General features: G+C 39.6%; 1 protein-coding gene across 6 annotated transcripts in view; it reads right to left on the bottom strand.

Moving 5' to 3' along the window:
- Nucleotides 1-12,788: 12,788 nt before the first annotated feature.
- Nucleotides 12,789-19,951, bottom strand: part of RB1CC1 (RB1 inducible coiled-coil 1) — an 80,400-nt gene continuing 73,237 nt past the window's right edge. For 4 of the 6 annotated variants that reach the window (XM_072411209.1, XM_072411214.1, XM_072411210.1 and 1 more), the window contains 3 exons: nucleotides 19,445-19,581; nucleotides 14,724-14,794; nucleotides 12,789-13,880 (listed from right to left, as the gene is read on the bottom strand). In XM_072411209.1, the coding sequence (XP_072267310.1) occupies nucleotides 13,803-13,880; nucleotides 14,724-14,794; nucleotides 19,445-19,581 (286 nt within the window). In that variant the 3' untranslated portion in view covers nucleotides 12,789-13,802. The remainder of the gene's footprint in view (nucleotides 13,881-14,723; nucleotides 14,795-19,444; nucleotides 19,582-19,951) is intronic. The other 2 variants (XM_072411213.1, XM_072411215.1) reach the window with 1 other exon arrangement.

Raw genomic sequence — 19,951 nt, 5'->3', positions numbered from 1 at the left:
ACTTGAGGGGCTTATGTTTGCGTCTGGTGGTTTCTGTTCCTGCAGAATGATGGGAAGGGTTTGGACCCGAAGGGTGGTGAGGCTGCTGTACTCATGTTTATGTTAAGTAAATTCCAAAGGGGGGTGTCAGGTAGCACAGTGGGTAGGAAGTTGGCGGCTTTGGCCTTTTTGTTTAGACTGATGGGTTGGCAGGATAAGACAAAGTGTTTTTTAGTTCTGCAAGCTTTAAGGGGTTATCGGAAAAGTAGCAGGGGTAGGGACCCCAGGAGGCCAGTGTCCTTTGAAATGCTACGGGAGTTATGCGGCTGCTTACGGGATCTTTGTTTTAGTAGTTTTGAGGTTCTTTTGTTTCAGACTGTTTTTTGTGATTGCCTTTTTTGGGGCATTGGGCCTGGGGGAGGTGGTGAGTCCCAGTATGAATAAAATGGGTGGCTTGATGTGCTCAGATGTCCAATTGGGTGATGGAAGAGGATCAGGCAGGAAAGGGGGTACGGTTGGAGTTGGGGGCGTTGGAGGGAGCAGATTTATGCCCGGTACGCCTGGCGGGTGAGAATCTTCGGATTCATCCTCAATTGGAGGGGCCCGTCTTTGTGCATGAAGATGGGACATTTTTGACCAGGTTTCAATTTGGGGCTGTGTTCCACAGGTGTGTGATAGCTACAGGCAGGAACGCGGAAGAGTACTCATAGCACTCTTTCAGGATTGGGAATCCCAGCGCTTCAGGTTGGATGTTCGCCCTCACTTATTGTAGGTGGATTAGGGGGGTGTGTTCCCTGGCTGGCTTGGGTAGTTTGGTAAGGTGTCCTCCAATAGTAAGGGGTTGGATGGACAGTGTTCTAAGAAAGGGGGGGGGGATTGTTTACCTTGGAAGATGGAGGATGGTATTTTTCTTTTTCTCTTTCTGCATTTATAGGTGGTCCTGCATGCCTGATTTCAGATGGGAGGAGGCTCAAATTCGGTGGATAGGTATTCCGGGCATGCAGTGGCGGAGGGTAGTGCCTGAGGTTAACAGGTTTGCTAGTTTGGACAGACCACCTAATATTTTATTGATTCATGCCGGGGGTAATGATCTAGGGACTCGCCCTATGAGAGAGTTGATCAGGGATATCAAATTTGATTGAAACTGCGGGAGGCTTTTCCTGGGACCATTTTGTTGTGGTCGGATATTATAGCACGGGTGTTCTGGAAAAATGCTTGGTCAGCAGAGAGGTTGAACAGGGCGAGGATAAAAGTAAATAAGGAGGTGAGCAGATTTGTAGTTCGAAATCGTGGTTTGGTCATTAGGCATTGGGACTTGGAAGTAGAGCCAGGTTTGTTTTTGCGGGGGGATGGGGTGCACCTTAACGTGGTGGGCACCGATTTATGGCTCTTGAGCTTGCAAGATGGTTTGCAGGGGGCTTTGCAGGTGTGGAGGCGCTCGCAAACATAAGGTTTTCATGTTTGCATGTGGGTGGCGTTCTTTCATTGGTCCATGAACGGGTTAAAGCTTTAGGGAAATAAGAAAACAAGGGGGTGAGACCCGGCAGGGTATGGGTCTCCTTGTTAAGAGGGGCCCTGCACGACACTTGGTTGTTGTGGGGGCTAGGTGTCAGAGGTAGACCCTACTCTGAATGGTCTAAGGTAATTAGTGGTATACCCCAGGATTCAGTGTTCAGTGATCAGTGATCTTTACTGTTTAACATCTTTGTAAATAATAAAGAGTTTGGGATTAAAAGTACTATTTCTGCGTTTGCAGATGACACCAAACTATGTAATGGAATTAAGTACATACAGGATGTCTATAATCTACAAACGGACTTGCATGTTCTGTTTGATTAGGCAGCCAAGTGGCAAATGACATTTATCATAGATAAATGTAAAGTATTGCACTTGCGGGCTAACAACATGCACGCTTCATACTCTATAGAGGGAATACATTTGGGGGAGTCAGAAATGGAAAAGGATCTGGGGGTTCTGGTAGATCATAGATTTAATAACCGCAAGCAATGCTAAGCTGCAATATCTAAAGCTAGCAAAGTACTTTCTTGTTTAAAAAGAGGAATAGACTGCAGATGTGGAGACATAATCCTGCCCCTGTACAAAGCCTTAGTCAGACCACATCTGGAATATGTAGTCCAGTTTTGGACACCAGTTCACAAAAAGGACATTGTGGAATTGGAGAGAGTGCAGAGAAGGGCAACTAAAGTAATTAAAGGAATGGAGAAGCTCAGCTACAAGGAGAGATTGGCTCAACTGAGTCTATTCTCCCTTGAGAAGAGACATTTAAGGGGGGATATGATCACCCTGTATAAATATATAAATGGTCTATATAGAGAACTCTCTTCCCAATTATTCACTTTGAGATCATTACAAAAAACAAGAGGGCACTCTTTGCGTCTGGAGGATGTTTATGCTCCAGATAAGGAAGGGATTTTTCACTGTAAGGTCTGTGAAAATGTGAAATAGGCTCCCTCAGGAAGTAGTTTCAGCAAGTTCTATAGATTGCTCCAAGAAAAGGATGGATGGTTTTCTAGAAGCACAGAATATAACTGGATATTAAAGCTTTAACCTGGATTTATATGTCTAAAAGCGGTACATTGTCTTTCATGAAAAATATTTTTACAGTATAATATAATATTATAGGGTTTGAAACACGAAATCATGTCAAAATAATAAATTACCATATTTTTCGTTGTATAAGACGCTCCGGAATATAAGACGCACCCAATTTTAAAGGAGGAAAATCTAGAAAAAAAAGATTCTGAAAGATTATTCCCCTTCTGATCACTCATGTGCCATTCATACCAGTATTCCCCTTCTGATCACTCATGTGCCATTCAAATTCCCTTTCTGATCACTCTGTGCCTTTCAAATTCCCTTTCTGATCACTCTGTGTTATTCAAAATTCCCTTCTGATCACTCTGTGTCATTCAAATTCCCCTTCTGATCACTCTGTGCTTTTTTTCCACTGTACGGCAGTTAGGACAGGGAACAGCAGGTGGCGCTGTGCCGGCTTCTTTCGCTCTGCTTTACAGACAGGAGAAGACATGATGCTCTGGCAGAGGAGAGAAGAGAGACGCTGCATGCAGCCAGAGACACATGCAGGATCGGGTATCGGGTGAGTATATTATTTTAATTATTTTAGAACACATTTGTCGTATAGGACGCACTAACTTTTCCCCCCCAGTTTTGGAGAAGAAAAAGTGCGTCTTATACGGCAAAAAATACGGTAAATGAATTTAGAAAAAATAAATGTAATAATAAGCTTTTGTGTTTCAAACTTTATTATACTCATACTATCATATTATACTGTAAAATAAATTTTCATGAAAGACAGTAAATGTACAGTTTTTAGACATATAAATCCAGAGTATTGCATTCAATACAGTTATTTTGTATGAATTGCAATACAAAATATATTTGAAAATCCTGCGGCGCCCCTAGCGACGGCCGCATGCTAGGGATGAGCGAGAAGGCCTATGACAGTCTCGCAAAAACTTCCTTGAACTTCCGATGGGTTTGTGAAATTTCATTGAACCGATTTTGCAAATTCCATTAAAAGCAATGGGCCGAATTTAAACATTATTAGCAAAGCCCCTATACATGTTAGAACCACCAAATTTGCTAGGTATGTGTAGGAGAACAGTGGCAACAAAAGTTCCAAAAGACCTTGTGGTTTTCCAGAAAATGGCAGGTAAAGTGACAGAAGGCAAATAGGATTTTTGCGTGATGGACAGTGTACAGGAGGCAGCATAAACATTAGGACATTGAGAAAGGGTGGCGCTACATGTGAACTCAACCCACTAGCAGCAGTTCCTGCCTTTAAAACAGCAGGAGACCGCATTGCTAGCTGGCATCATGACCTGGATGACATGTGTTAGGAATGACACCCATAAAGTTGTGGAGAAGTAGAGGGTGGGTCAGCGAGAGCAGTAGCAGTGTGTGGCCAGCTATCGCCAAGGAGACCGGATTGGTGTCCTGGAGAGCTGGGTGTAGTGCATCGTCAATGCCACCCAGAAGTGTGTAATACAATTTTAGTGAATGGAGTACTTGTGACAAACGACCTCTCAGCCCGCATCCTGCACATAGACTTTCCAGCACGCTCAGCAACTGTCCACGCACCAGCAGGCTGAAGAGGGGCCGTAATGGGGCAAAAGTTAACCACTCTGATAACTGTTGCCACACACACCATCACAGGTAGACTGCCACCATGTGCTTAGACGGAAGCACACACTGTTACCCTTGACAACCGCAGTTATGCTTCTTTAGTGTCACCAACTGCCACTCCAGACAGGGGTGTCTCAGAAATCACAAGGTTTATAGTAGCGTTTCGGGTTAGCAAGTTACACTATTTCTACTTAGAGCATTTAGAGATTCAGCTTACACTTTTTATAGTGTTTAATAAGTAAAAACATCCAAAAACAGTGCATAAACAAATTATAGAAAAATATAGACTAATCTGAGAACAATAACAGAACAATAGCAGAACTATAGCAAATGAAATCAAAGGGAAAAGTGAAATAATACTTAGGTAGAGTTGGTTTGCCTCGGTTCAGGTTGCTGTGTAAAGTCCAAGTTATTAGCCAGAGTCACTGGGCTCCCTGCAGTGCTCAATGTATTAGTGCCATTGTCCTTAGCAATAAATGTGAGAGCTGTCAATAGAACAATCCAATAACTGCAGGGTGGGAGCTGTCTGAAGGGCTGTGTCCACATGGGTTATGATGCTCTGTGGACACTTCCAAAATGCCCTTGTTCTAGCTATTATTAATAATGTCACAAGTACAGGTTTTATGAATGGTCAACCCCCAGATTATTAATTACCACAAAATAGGGAGTTTACAGAGACTAAACTAGGCATTTCTGGGTTCACTAGGGCAGGCTACATATGGTTTCCAGGCTTTCCTGAGGCCTAGGAGACCAGTCCTTGGTCTCAAAATGCTCACCATAACGATCCAACTCCAAATCAGTCAACTACTTAATACAGAATGGTATATTGGAAATACAAAGATTATTAATAAATGGGTTTCAGAATACATCTCAGAGTTCAATCAGGGCCACTCTGCTAGCCTTATCTGAGTTTTATGACACCTGGAGACAGAAAACTCAAACTTTTACAATGGGTGTTGTAAATTATAGGGTCTGGAGGATGCTGGTTGTCAGATCAAGAACTATCTGATAAGGGGAAATTTATGACCCTGGTCTGTTAAGCTACGTACACACGTCAGATTTTTATCCCCCGATAATCGGCATCTGCCAATTATCAGGCGAAAATCTGCCGTGTGTACAGTCGGTGTCGTCCCATCGTCCGGACGACCGACCTGCCGGATCCACGGACGATGGACGACAGCCGATCGTAATGAAAGTGTAGGGGAGAGCGCGCAGCAGGGTGCCGCTCCGTCGCTCTCCCCCTCCCCTCTCCATAGAGCATGAACGGTGCTGTATGTACAGCACCGTTCATGCATCGTGCACTCCCTTGTCGTTGGAAAGGATCGTGAAAGATCCTTTCCAACGACAAAAATTGGCAGTGTGTACGCAGCTTTAGAGAGACAATTTCCAACAAAGACATTTTAAAGGAAGACCATTTGTTATATTTAAAGGGAAAATCAGGACTTAATATTTTCCACAATATCACAGTACTGACAGGCGGTAGCAGCAGCAGCAGGAGCAGGCAGTGGGCCCTGAGACTGTAACTGGCATCTAGAGCTAGTTGTAGTGCATCGTCAATGCCACAAAAAAGTGCGTAATACAATTTTAGTGAATGGAATACTGACAGGCAGCAGCAGGAGGAGGAGGCGGTGGGCCCTGAGAAGGAGCGGGGACCGCATTGGTAAGTGACATCTAGAGCTGGGTGTAGTGCATCAACAATGAAGTGTGTAATACAGTTTTAGTGAACAAAGTACTGAGCACTGTAATACAAATATCTGAAGTTTGTGATTAAAGTAGGAGGGCCAGACCAAGATGTTTTGTGCGCCAGCATTGTTGCTGTGGCCTGTGGTGCCAGAAGTGGTAGGAAGGTAGATATTGCTAGTTTGCATCATGGAATGCATGACATGAATGCCAACCCTCAATCTTACAATAGTTAGCTGAAAAATTAGGCAAAGGCAATAGTACCTATCAGTGTGGCAGAACTAGGGGTTTTCATCTGCAGTTTGTTTGCCTCCTGGAAGCAGCAGAAATGTAAAGTATATTGCTAGCTGGCACAATGGCAAGCATTGGCGATGAATGCCACCCCTGGACGTGGTGATAACTAGTGGAAAAATTCAACCGAGTCAGGTTCAGCTGACAGGGTGTAGTGATAGGCAGCCACAGACTCAGCACAGGAGCAGTGTGGGTTTACAGAGACATCTTGGTTGGCCAGTGAGTCCTTGTGTCAGTTAGTCAGTGACATCTGCAGTGGGGGTATGATAGTTTTTAGTAACCCACCTTTCGTTCATTTTCAAAAAGGTGAGGCGATTGACATTTTCCGGCGACAGTCATGATCGTTTGTCAGTGACCACTCCGCCAGTGGCACTAAAGAATTTATTCAAACAGAACACTGGATGCCGGGCATGAAAGAAGCTTGATGGCATACTGTGTCAACTGTGGGCAGATTTTAAGCCTGTTGACCCAAAAATTAATGGTGCCACTACTGTCAGGACAGGCATCTGCCTCATAACTGCTGTTGTCAACACCACCACCAGCCAGAAAAGAGCCAACATAATCATACACCATGCGCTTCATCCGTTCCCGATGGTTATGCCCCTGCATTTCACTTGTTTGAGGTAGCCGCATCGGGTTTCGCCAGGCATCTTCATCTTCCTTCTCCTCTTTGAACTCCTGATGCTGGCCCGTGTCCCTTCTTGCTCCTCCTGATTCTGGCTGTGCGCTATGAAGTGTAATGTCACCCTCATCCTCCTCCCCGCTTTCTTCCCTTCTTCTGCCATTATGATAAGAATGACGTTGTTCCAGCCTGACCGCTCCAGACTCACAACGTTTGTGGCCTGCTCAAAGGGGGCCAGTACCTTGCACAGCGTCTCCATCTGCAGCCACTGATCACTAGTAAAATATCTTACTTGTGTGGCTGTACCAAGGGCCCCACTGCCTCCATGCACCACGCTGACCAAGTAATGGCAGATGGCTAGCTTTTGCTCACACAGATTCTGGAGCATGTGCAGGGTGGAGTTGCATCTAGTCACAGTGTCACAAATCAGTCTATGCGTGGAAGCCCCTGTTGGTGCTGGATCTTGCTAAGCGCCACGGCGGCAGTAGGGGGATCGGCGTACATGGCTGCAGATGGAGCGAGCCTGTCTCAGTAAGTCCTGGTACGTGCGGAGGAACCTCTGCACCACCAGGTTCAGTACGTGCGCAAAACAGGACACGTTATGTGGCCCATGCGCAGCACAGTCACAAGGTTGGCCCAGATGTTGCACACTACGTTACCTGTTGAGAGCCACCAGCCAAGCCTCAACCACTCTGTGCAAAGCAGACAAGAGTTCTCTGGCGGTGTGACTTTCCTCCCTCAGGGACACCAGTTTCAACACTTACTGGCAACGTGTGTGCTTGAGGGAGCCGTAGTGGCGTGCCCGCTTAACCACAATGTCCTCCGCTGCTGGCCTTTCAGGAGGAGTGTCGAAAAGAGAGAGATTGACGGTAGAAGGAATGCAGGATGAGAAGGGAGAGGACTGGGGTGGCCCATGCTTTCCCACCACACCCCTCGGCTGGGGTACCAGGTGCTGTAATGCTTCTTACAGACTACCGCCCACTGAGCTATGCAAGGCCACCCAAAGAGTGGTGAGGGACAGGTAACGTCCCACTCCATGCCTGGTTGTCCAGGTGTCCATGGTGACGTGGATTTGGCTAGACACCGAGAATACCAATGCCTGGGACAGGTTTTCGATTACATGTGCATGAAAATTGGGCACAGTTGTGCGGGAGAAGTAATGCCTCCTTGGTATATTCCACCGCCTCTTTGCACAGGCCATCAGGCAACACAGGTACTGCTCCCACTTTGGTTTGTGGTTCTGTAGGATCTGCTGTCCTACAGTGGTTGACTCCTAGGAAGCATGCCGCCTGCCAGATGCAACAGGTGGCCCAACGCCACGCCTTCCCCTGGGTTTACCTTTCATGTTTTACTTATTCAGGCAAAAATGTACCTGTACCAAACGGTTTCTTTGGTAAATAAGAACAGGTATCAAACACTGAAATATCTGCATTTTTTTTTTACAGTAGGCCAGAAATTTAACAGTACCAAACGGTCTTCTTTGGTAAATAGGAACAGGTATGAAACAATGAAATGTCTGTATTTATTTTAAAGTAGGACAGAAATTTAACTGTACCAAATGGTCTTCTTTGGTAAACAGAAACAGGTATCAAACGCTAAAATATTTGTGTTTATTTTAAAGTAGCACAGATATTTCACTGTACCAAACAGTCTTTATTGGTAAATAGGAACAGGTATCAAACACTAAAATATCTGTATTTATTTTAAAGTAGCACATAAATTTCACTGTACCAGTCTTCTTTGGTAAATAAGAACAGGTATCAAACACTAAAAAAAACTGTATTTATTTTCCAGTAGCACAAAAATTTCACTGTATCAGTCTTCTTTGGTAGATAGGAACAGGTATCAAACACTAAAATATCTGTATTTATTTTACAGTAGGCCAGATGTTTCACTGTACCAAACAGTCTTCTTTAGTAAAAAGGAAAGGGTATCAAACATTAAAATATCTGTTTTTATTTTACAGGCCAGAAATTTCACTGTGCCAAACAGTCTTCTTTGGTAAACAGGAACAGGTATCAAACACTAAAATATCTGTATTTATTTTGCAGTAGCACAGACATTTCACTGTACCAGTCTTCTTTGGTTAATAGGAACAGGTATCAAACACTAAACTATCTGTATTTTCCAGTGGCACAGAAATTTTACTGTACCAAATGGTCTTCTTTGGTAAATAGGAACGAGTATTAACCCCCTAACCGCTAAGCCCGTAATTTCTCGCACTAAATATTTTTGCTCTTTTGGTTAAGCCCGTATTTTTTCGCCTACACTAAAATCCCCACTTACCTGGTCCCGCTGTGCTAATCCAGCGTCGGTTCCGTGTTCCAGCGTCGGGTCCATGTTCCAGCGTCGTCCTCCAGCGTCGGGTGTCCCTCTCCTTAAAAGAAAAAGCCGGCCGGCTTAGAGGAGAAAGCCAGCTGGCTTTCTTTTCTAAGCCAGCCAGCTTCCTCTCCCTCCTCTCCCTGTCCCTATCCCTGTGCCTGTCACTGTCCAGCGTCGATCGCTGGACAAAAAAAAAAAAAATACTCACCTTCTTCCTCCGCTCCTCCGGACACGTCTTGTGTCTTCTGTGTTCAGCCAGCGAGTGCAGAGACGATCACCGGGGTTTCCCAGTGACGTCGCTGCGTACGTCGGCGCGGGAGGGAGGCGGGGCGGCAAATTCAAAATTTTGCATTGAGTTCCTTTGTATTGAACTCAATACAAAAAAGCTGTATTGAGTTCAATACAAAGAAATCCTTATATAATATATATATAATTGTATTATATATATATTATATAAGCTACTGTACATTACATTTTACACTTTTTTTTTTTTTTACTTTTTTTTTTTATAAAAAAAAAATTTAATTATTAAATTTATAAAATTTTGGACATATTTTGGTGAGTTATGCGGTAATTCGGTGAATTAGAGCCTACAATCCAAAATAAATTTCCATGCAAAAAATGTAACACTTTTTGCATGGAAGTTTGGAAAGAATTAGAATACCCGGCATTTGCGTACGCGTCCCTCGGCGATTCCTGATGATGCGCGTGCGTGCGCCCGTCGATGAGGGTCGTAGCGGAAAATTCAAATTTTTTGTATTGGATTTAGCACAAAGTCCTGTATCCAATCCAATACAAAATAATAGAAAATATATTTATGTGGTTTTGTCTATAGGTATGTGACGGACACTAGGGAGGTGTTTTAGAAAAATATATTACTATACATTATACCGAATTATCGCATTTTCAGTATTTTTCATTTATTTATGTGTTCTTGTTTAAGCTGATTTTTGTGTTTTTCCTTTAATTTTATTAAAAGTTTTTTTTTTTTTTTTACATGATTGTGTGTTTCAAACATTTTTTATATTCATGATATCTACTAGAACCCTATTCGGACATATTTCTGTAAGTTACAGGTCTACAATTTAAAAAAAAAATTTCATGAAAACCTGTGACGCTTTTGGAACAGAAATCTAGAAATCAGTGTAACGCTCAGGTGGTTAAACACTAAAATATCTGTATTTATTTTAAGGAAGCACAGAAATTTCACTGTACCAGACAGTCTTCATTAGTAAAAAGAAAAAGGTATCAAACATTAAAATATCTGTTTTTATTTTACAGAAGGCCAGAAATTTCACTGTGCCAAACAGTCTTCTTTGGTAAACAGGAACAGGTATCGAACGCTCTATTATCTGTATTTATTTTCCAGTAGCACAGAAATTTAATTGTACCAGTCTTCTTTGGTAAATACGAATAGGTATCAAACACTAAAATATCTGTGTTTATTTTCCAATAGCACCGAAATTTCACTGTACCAGTCATCTTTGGTAAAATGAAATAGGTAATAAACACTAATAAATGGTAAATAGGAACAGCTATCAAACACTAAAATATCTGTATTTATTTTAAAGTAGTACAGAAATTTCACTGTACCAGTCTTCTTTGGTAAATAGGAAAAGGTATCAAACACTAAAGTATCTGTATTTATTTTACAAAAGGCCAGAAACTTCACTGTACCAAAGAGTCTTCTTTGGCAAATAGGATCAGGTATCAAACACTAAAATATTCGTATTTATTTTGCAGTAGCACAGAAATTGCCCTGTACCAGTCTTCTTTGGTAAATAGGAACAGGTATCAAACACTAAACTATCTGTATTTTCCAGTAGCACAGAAATTTCACTGTACCTGTCTTCTTTGGTAAATAGGAAAATGTATCAAACACTAAAATATCTGTATTTTTTTTACAGTAGGCCAGAAATTTTACTGTACCAAACAATCTTCTTTTGTAAATAAGAATGGGTGTCAAACACTAAAATATCTGTATATCAGGAACTACAATTGAATTTAATTAGCTTAAGTGAATGTACAGTGTGAAAAAAGATGACTAACAGTGTATTCACTAATACACAATATAGAATAAACTAAATGTGCTGACTGTTGACATTTTAACAAAACTGACTAGCTATGCGTGGCACTATAAGTAGCAGCAACCACAATTGTACCTTCAGTGCATGTGCAGTTAGTGAACAGCACCCAAGAGTGTAATATACACAATATAACATTAAACGAGCACTATATACACTAAATACACTAAATGAGCTGACAATTTTACAAAACTTACTAGCTAGTAGCTTATGTAAAAGTAAATGCCCTATAAACACTGAACTATGCAGCTTCTACACTGTCCGTCACACTACACATCTCTCCCTGCGTCTATCCTATACACAGAACACAAGATGAAGTGACTAACCCCTCCCTCCTTCCTTGTATATATATGCCTGTGCTCCGATTTGCTCCCAGCCGCGATTACCGCTGAAATTTCTCAACGTTACTCCCCCTGCTTTTTCCCTCGTTAGTTCGGCGAGAACACGACCTCATGGCAAATCGCAAGGCCATTCTCACTTACATGTCTGTTGAACTAGAAAGGCCCGATTCGCCGCAAGATTGAATTTTAAAATCTCACTCGCTCATCCCTACCGCACGCATGACGTCACCTGGAACTCCCGTAGGAAGGCCAGATCAGTCGACGGGGGACTGATCGGACAAAGAGGATGCGGCCCAAGGATGGGATCCCACCGGCAGGACACTGGAGGACGCTAGTGGGACCACGTAAGTAATTATTTTTTTTGCTACCCCGAGTGTGGCTCAGGGTTACCGCTATCAGCTATTTTTTTTTTACTCCGAGCCACACTCAGGGTTACTGCCCAGGAGGTTAAAGTAAAGATAACAGAGACCATTGATTCAGGGAACATCTGATTGCTCCATGAAATCAGGAAGGAATCTTTTTCCCAATTGAAGTAAATTGTACCAGGGTTTTTTTTACCTTCCTCTGGACCAACTATGTCCATAGGGTTTTTTTTTATCTGTGATATGTTTAATTCCCTAGTGGTCTACTTCCCTACTGGTTGAATTAGATGGACTTATGTCTTTTTCAACCTGACCTACTATGTAACTATACACATTTAGATGTAAATGGGAACTTGTATATTTACAATACCATTAAACGATAGCACGTATGACACAGCTAAGCAGAAAAAAAATTGGATTTCTTTTTGATATACAGTTTATATGGTGAATTAATAGAAGCAGCATATTGCGTGAGTAATGTGAGAGTGCAATGGGTTTGTGTAGGGTGGAACAGATTGAAGGAAAGATGTAATACTGTAAATGTTTCGGAAAACAAAGGTCCCTTTTTGGCCTGTATCACGTAATCAGTATAAAACTTTAAAAAACAACAATTACAACTCCAGATGTCAAATGACAGTAAGCTTCACGTTTTTATTCCTAAGTGCAAAGTGGTGGATTTCTATATAATACAGAACTACATTTAAGGTACTTTAGCTTCTTGATATAAAGTCAGGAAACTTTAAACATGAGGTGGAATGTGACTGATTTCCATAGGAGAAACCAGATAGTTCTAATTGAGTAATAAATAAGTCAAGTAAACGTATATGATCCACTACAAAACAGTGGCCATGTAAAACCAGACTTTCACATAAAGACAATTATAAAACTCCCAGGAATGATTACTATATCAACTTGCAAACAGCAAAACCAAAAACACACACACTTTTCTCTTGTTTTATTGGAAAACATTACTATAGCATAACATTTCACATAACTTAGATGCATGAATAAAATTATGCACAATAGTGTTTTTTTTAATTATATATACAGAATACAGCTTTAAAAGACAGATTTTCAAACATTTACAGTTTTAAATCTTTATTGTTTTAAAACTCTACATGTTTTTGCAATACAATATTTTGTTACTTAAGTATGGTTAATGTACAATGAAGTCCTTTTGCCTGAAATTCAATCAATAAAATACAGTTGTATTAATAGAATTTACTGAACATAATAAAAGGTTTCCCTATGGCTGGGTAATGTTTCAGCATTTCAAACCACTCTACTGTGTACATTCTTCCCTTCAAAACAGCCCGTAAATAAATCGGTTAATCAAAAGTACATTGGAAAGCTGCAAATGACCAGCCAGTATTTTTTATTTGCATTTTCTGCTTTGATAATAACAAGCCATATATAAGTAAAGATACATACACACACACTGTATGTATCTTTTTCTCCATGGAGGCGAACTGATATTAAAGAAAATGGTGACTTATCTGCATGCCATATACACTCTCCTCTGCCAAATTTATACAGATTATTAAGGATGTGTTGAAGAGTGCCAATAGTGTGGATAAATGTGTTTCACTTAGAGACAAATGCTGGTAATAATGGTAACTAACATTTAACATCTAGGTACAAGCTAATTTATACTGAACAGGCAGAAAGAAAGTATGGCAGTAAAACATGATGCATTATTATATGATGCTTGAAAAAAAATTAATTTCTCTTGGTCCACATTTCTAGGTACTTTTGTTAAAAAAAATGGACAAATATGCAGAATCCTCAGATGAAATTTACAATTCTACATAACCCTTAAAAAATTATATAACACCAGTGAGGACTGCTACTCCAATCTTGGTAGAAAAAAAGGTGGCCAGGTGTTTGGGCTAGTACTGTCCAAGAAGCCAGAAGATACATTAGACAGTAGTGGTAGCGGGCAGTTCGCGGGCAGTTAGACTTTCTTATTCCATGGCACTGCTTTCACTCGATAGAATTTTGTCCCCAGTGGAACTTTAAACCGGTTTTGGGCCTAGAGAAAACAACAACACACACTTGTAACTATAATAATTTCTACATGGTATGGAAAACTAGTTCAGTTTATACTGGAAGTATTTATGGTAACTCGCCTTTCTTAACAAATACCCACTTTTGGCTATAGGGCAGCATGTGACACCCCCCTTTGGTTGATCATCAGGCCCGAGGGTTGCAGTGCAAGGGCAAAAGTGGTAATGTTTGAAAACCTTTGCAAGTTTTTTGAAATTGTATTAAAATATACATAGGAGTTTCTTAAGGCTCTGCCAGTGATATGGGTCAGTGAGGGAGAAGTAAGCACATCATGCTTACTCTGTCTGCTATAATATAAACCTGTTATTTACCCTAAAGACGCAAGCAGTAATAAAGTGTTCGCAACTATGGTTACACTAACTGAATATTAGAATATTGTGAATGTGTAACACTTCTGCACTCTCTGATATTGATGTAGCTTGCACAACCCCCAATGAAAAAGCCCATTATGGTTGAGGCCGATAGGAATGCATGCATGTGTGTGAAGTACTCGGGGGGGTTTGGGTTAGACACTATCCTAAGTATCCAAGCTTATTCAGAATAGTTAAAAAAAGGCAGCTGTATATATTGCAATACCCTCTAGAAGCATAACCTTATCACTTTGCTTGAAAATACCTCCAGTTTTCATTGCTCTTGCTATGCTGAATTCCAGGTTTAATCTGAACAGGTACAGCTCTGATACAACTGACTAAGATTACCCTTTTTTGTTTTTTGTTTTTTTTTTTTTTTTTTTGCAAAACAGGAGGAACGACTGAATGGAAACTGATAACATTCTGAGAAACATACAGTATATAAATATTCTTTTTACCTTTTTGGCTTGGCAATATTCTTTTTCCATCACTTTCCCAAGAACCCAGGGTCTTCTAGATGATCCGGAGGCTTTAGAAAGACAATTGGGAAAAAAAAAAACAGATTTAATTACTCCATCCTTGGTCTATTTGTAGAATGGTTCTTGAACTACAATATCACTATCCAGTTTACAGCCTCCTAAATGTTTTAAAAAAATGCAGTTCAATAAAAACAGTTAAGTTTTGAACCATGGCTCATTATGTCTCTAAGTAACTAAAACATGTACAGTTTCTTGCAGCTCTTCCCCAGAAGTGTGGTGCCTGGATTTTTTTAAGCATTAACTTCAATGACTGTGAAGTTATTCTTGTGTTCTTAGTTGTGTACACATTTCATACAAATTAGGCTACAAACACACATTAGACTTTTGTTGTTGAAAAGGATCTTTCACAATCCCTTCCAACGACAAAAGTCTAAGCGATGCATGAAAAAGTGCTGTACATAGTGCTTATTGCATTACAGTTGTTTGTAGATCCACCAGGAAGAACCCATGAACGACATTGGATGGCCGCTGTACACGCTTCAGATTCTTGTCTGATACTAGCCTTGAAACAATATTTGTACGTAGCCTTAGTCCCTGTTGGGTTTTTGCCTACCAGTTTAAAAAAAACATCATATCACGAAACATTGTTTCCAGTGACATCTTACATATGTACTTAGTTTTAAGCTTTATGGAAACACTAGATTTTTGTTGATGGTGACTACAGGTCAACAACGTAATTTGGTGACATGATGGTTCAAAAAACAACTGGCTGTTGATAAGTTCACTTCAAACATGTTCTTTTAATTACCTGCCACAAAAAAGGTTCAAATCATTAGGTATCAGTAATGGCTACCTGGATCCTACAGTTGCTCCAACCCTGCTAATATTATTTATCCTTTCGATAAGAAATTTAGAGGTGCCCCTGGGGAAGAATTGTTTCATAATATTTCAATTAAATTCAATTGGTAGTCAAAGAGTAGCCGTTAAAGTATAACATTTAACCATTGCCTGAATTAGCCTCTACTGATTAATGTTATTTATTCCACCTAAGGTTTAGCATAAACTTGGATGGTTAATGTCTTATGATAAATACACATGTGTTTTTATATTCTAAATATTAGCTTCAATCTCCTGTCTGGGCAGTTAAAATGTTTGAGAACTGGCAAAGAACTATGCACTGCTAATACTATTCCCCTGGAATATCAACAAGTAATACATCTTTTCAGCAAGAGTCATATTTCCTGCCTCATTGTGATTACTGTTTGACACTGCCTGGTGTGTAACAAGACTAACACTGCACAGGGCAATGTGAACCTTTGAAACATCTTAATACCTGGAAAGAAATCTAACATTTAAACACTGCTAGACTGAATGAAGATACATCAGAATAAGATGGAATAGAATACCATAATGTCTTGAAAAATGTCAAAAGTTAGGCTCAGACAAAGTAAAACTGCTGTACAGCAAAAAGAGAAAGAAGGAAGTTTTCCACTGCAATATCTAAGCAATCATATTCTGGTACTGAGTGATCTAACATGATGAAAAGTAAAATATAATTGGGTTACCGCATATTATCAGTCTTCAGATAAAACATGCCAAAATAAATTAAAGCAAAGTCAAAATTTCCTTTTTGCTTCTAAAGATTTACTACACTATTATTACTTCTAGGAAGACAATCTTGGTTTAAAATACCTAAAATGGTTGTGCAAATTAGTTTTATTATCACCCTAAGCTTGAAAATCAGAAGTTTGTGTCACACTCTGATAAATGGAAAACTTTCCTTTGAAAGCAACAGATAAGCTTCTAATTGCTCAGTAAATGAACCAGAAAGACTCTTCTTGCCAGAAGAACTGGCTGCAAGGAAAAAAATGTTTTTCTAATATTTTACAAGTAAAATTCTCCCTCTGACCAGCATCAACAAACTGAACTATGAATAGGGGATATATATATCTTTGTTTAATAAATAACTTTGTTATTGGAAAGATTATCTATACAATCACCGAACCACTTGGGCTTTATTTAAATTTTTCACATGCAGCCCTAAACGCTGTGACAAGTCTGGTTTAATCTATACAAAAACAATTACAAAAAATAGCTCAGTAAATGTCCCTTAAAGAACAAAGCATGGTGGCTGTGTGTGTAGGAAACTGCACAGGTCAATAAACGTTTATGTATAGGTGTGAAACCAATATAAAGTGAAAATGTAATGCAGAGTTCTACATTTATAGATAACTTCAGTGTTGCACAGTTGTACAGGCCACGCTCCTGCACTGAAATCTGTAACATGTCAAGTAGTGTCCACCCAGTATTCTCTAGCCTTCTTCTTCTCAGCCTGTGTGTCCCTGATTTAACCCTTTTATTAGTTCATTTATTGAAATCAATTAACTTTTGCAATGGAGGCTCAATATGTAGGGTGGTCTGCATGCAAATACTGTCTGCCTAAGAATGCTCACTGTCTTGGCTCACAACTGTCCATGATCATATATTTCATGCTATGCCCAGCTTAGGTCATGCATACTGCTGTAACAATTGGGGCACTACAGAATTGAAACTTTTTCTGAAAGAAAACACTGACACTTCCAATGCTGATTTCCTCTGGAAAAAGTTTTTGCCTAGATGTTAAGTTGCCTATTTAACTTTATTATTGTGTATTGATCTAGAAGCAGGCAAATTAAACAATTCAAGGAAAGGTCAGAAGTATCTGAATATGTTCAATGAGCCCAGGAGTTTTGAAGCCAGATGGTCAGCATGACAGTCACCTAACTAATTCAGTCTGAAAACTTTTGAATTCAGCAATAACAGCCTCCATGTTTCTCTTAGGAAAGGTTTGTTGTTTTTTACCAACAAACATTGTTGGTATAACCTCCATTTTGTAGTTAATAATTCAAATTACAGTAGCTGTTATAACACTGGTGATTTTTTTACTTAGTTTTGGCTTTTTGGTATATGAATAATCAGTAATGTCTTCAGAGGTCAGGCGGTTTTGCACATTAGCAACGGAGCAAACTATTTTTATGCCAGCGGCATTTTGTTCTTTCGAGGTAAACACATTTCGATTGAACTTATTCTGGATTATTCCAGTTTATGAAAAAAAAAAAGGAAGCAATTTACAACATGAAAAGCAGCAAGAAAGAAACAAAGCTTTCCTTTTTTCACTGGTTTTCAAATAAAAGACATGTTTGTGTTAATTTTGAGAAATATTCATTACTAATCAGCATGTACAAATGCACATAAATGAACTAAAAATAGGGAATTTTTTTTTAAGAATTTCATTAAGAACAATAAATCCCTAGGAGCCATTTTACACCTTCTTTCCTAAGGAACTGCTTAAATGTAGGACAATGTGAACTGCATTAAGGCAAATTATTCAAATGTATGTGCTACGCCATGTGCTGCCAATGCACCAGAATGGTGGGAAAAAGTGGTCTGACAATCAATGACATAGAAATACATATGTAGCCCTCTCTAAACACAGTATGCAGCTTACTGGTGTGTGTTACTTGGAAAGGATTTCTTTAAAGTCATTTTCTATTTGCTAGCCAATGTTTTGAGTTCTGCACCAAATCCATTTCAGGTTTGCTAGATTACCCAGTTTCACTGATGAAAGAGTATCCTCTCCAGCCTTGGAGAGCTTTAATAAATCAGGTCCCATAGCTGTGGAAAGAGAGTGTTATCTCCAGTGCATCCACTCAATTGGGGTTTGGGGGTAAACAAGTGCAATCCCAAATTGAGAAATGTGTCAATGCAGTAAACAATAAGTATTGTATTTTAAAGTCCATGTATCAAAATATGAACAGGTAACATCCAGTGAGGCATTAAAGTTAAAGCAATCTTACAACTAAAGAATACTCACATTAAACAGTCCCTATTTCATGTCTCAGTGAAAGGCTGCTATATAATTTACAATTTTAGTTATTTTTCTCCACACAGATCCCATGCATCCATGTCTAAGAACTCTGTCTCTATCAAGGGCTTACCCGGCAATACTTGTCCCAGCCAGAGACACCTAAATGACTACATCACTAAAAGCTAACAGCACATCAGCCATCGTTAAAGATGGCAAAACCCACTGCACAGGCAAAACATATTCCCACAATGCATAGGTATGGACAAGTCATAAGGAGATCTACATTTTGCCCATTAGCCACACTGAGTGGGTAAGGCATGTAAGATGAGGTCCTTGATGAATCAAAGCACAGAACTAGTTTTACAGGGAAAAAATAATCAAATAAAAATACCAATATAGCAAAACTGATCACACCTCAGAATGTAAAATGACTGTATACAGTGACACAACTTTCATGACAAATAGGCTTCATAAACAGGTACCTATGGACTAATGTAATTGCACCTAAGGTATACATGAAAATGATTTCTGCACTAAAAATTAATAAATAAAAACAGATGCTGCTGAAATTCTGAACACATATTATAGACATCTGGTTTCAGATCAGAATGTTTCTGAACCACACGACAAATAGGCTGGAAGGAGAGAACTGGAACTATATAAACACTTCATTTCTATAGGTTAAGCATTTGTGTGGCTTTATAGCTGTAGTTTTTACTTATATTGATAGCCCAACTATAGTAACTTCTTAATGGCATTGTAAGCTAATGAACAATGAACATGACATATCAAACAGAAAGAATAATTCCTGATGGTAAAACTATAAAATAATTGTTGTTTGGCTGACACTTACCATACTCACCTGGTTTAAGGTCTAATGCAGCCAATGACTCTGAATGCAAAAAATATAGTGTTGGGCTGACTGTAAACAGGACGTAATTGTCATGACGTTCATCTAAGATAATAAGGACCAAATCTCCAACCTGGAAGCTGTAAGCATGAAAGACAGGCAAAGAAAATGAATAAATTTTAGTTTAAATAGTGCAAATCTTTTTTTTTTTTTTAAATATTTCTTTAAGCAATTGTGCTTAAAATGCACCTATGCACAGACTATGGACATTAAATAATCTACATACAGAAAAATATATTCAGAACAAGCCACCCCTGCCTGACCTGTGGAATATTTTCATGCAAAGGTACTCATTTTCAAAATTCACAGCAGACTATGAAACGGGATAGAACCCCAGGCATTAGGGTATTTTTCTTCGTCAAGTGTATATTAAAACATTCAGATTAGTTAGGGAATGTCAGTTTTTTTTTTTTTTTTTGGAAATAGTGAAAACTAAAAACTTTCTTGGAA

The sequence above is a fragment of the Pyxicephalus adspersus genome, chromosome 5, assembly GCF_032062135.1.
Source record: "Pyxicephalus adspersus chromosome 5, UCB_Pads_2.0, whole genome shotgun sequence".
Lineage (NCBI taxonomy): Eukaryota > Metazoa > Chordata > Amphibia > Anura > Pyxicephalidae > Pyxicephalus > Pyxicephalus adspersus.
The sequence above is the reverse complement of the archived record's forward strand: the minus strand, read 5'-3'. Positions and strand labels throughout refer to the sequence as shown.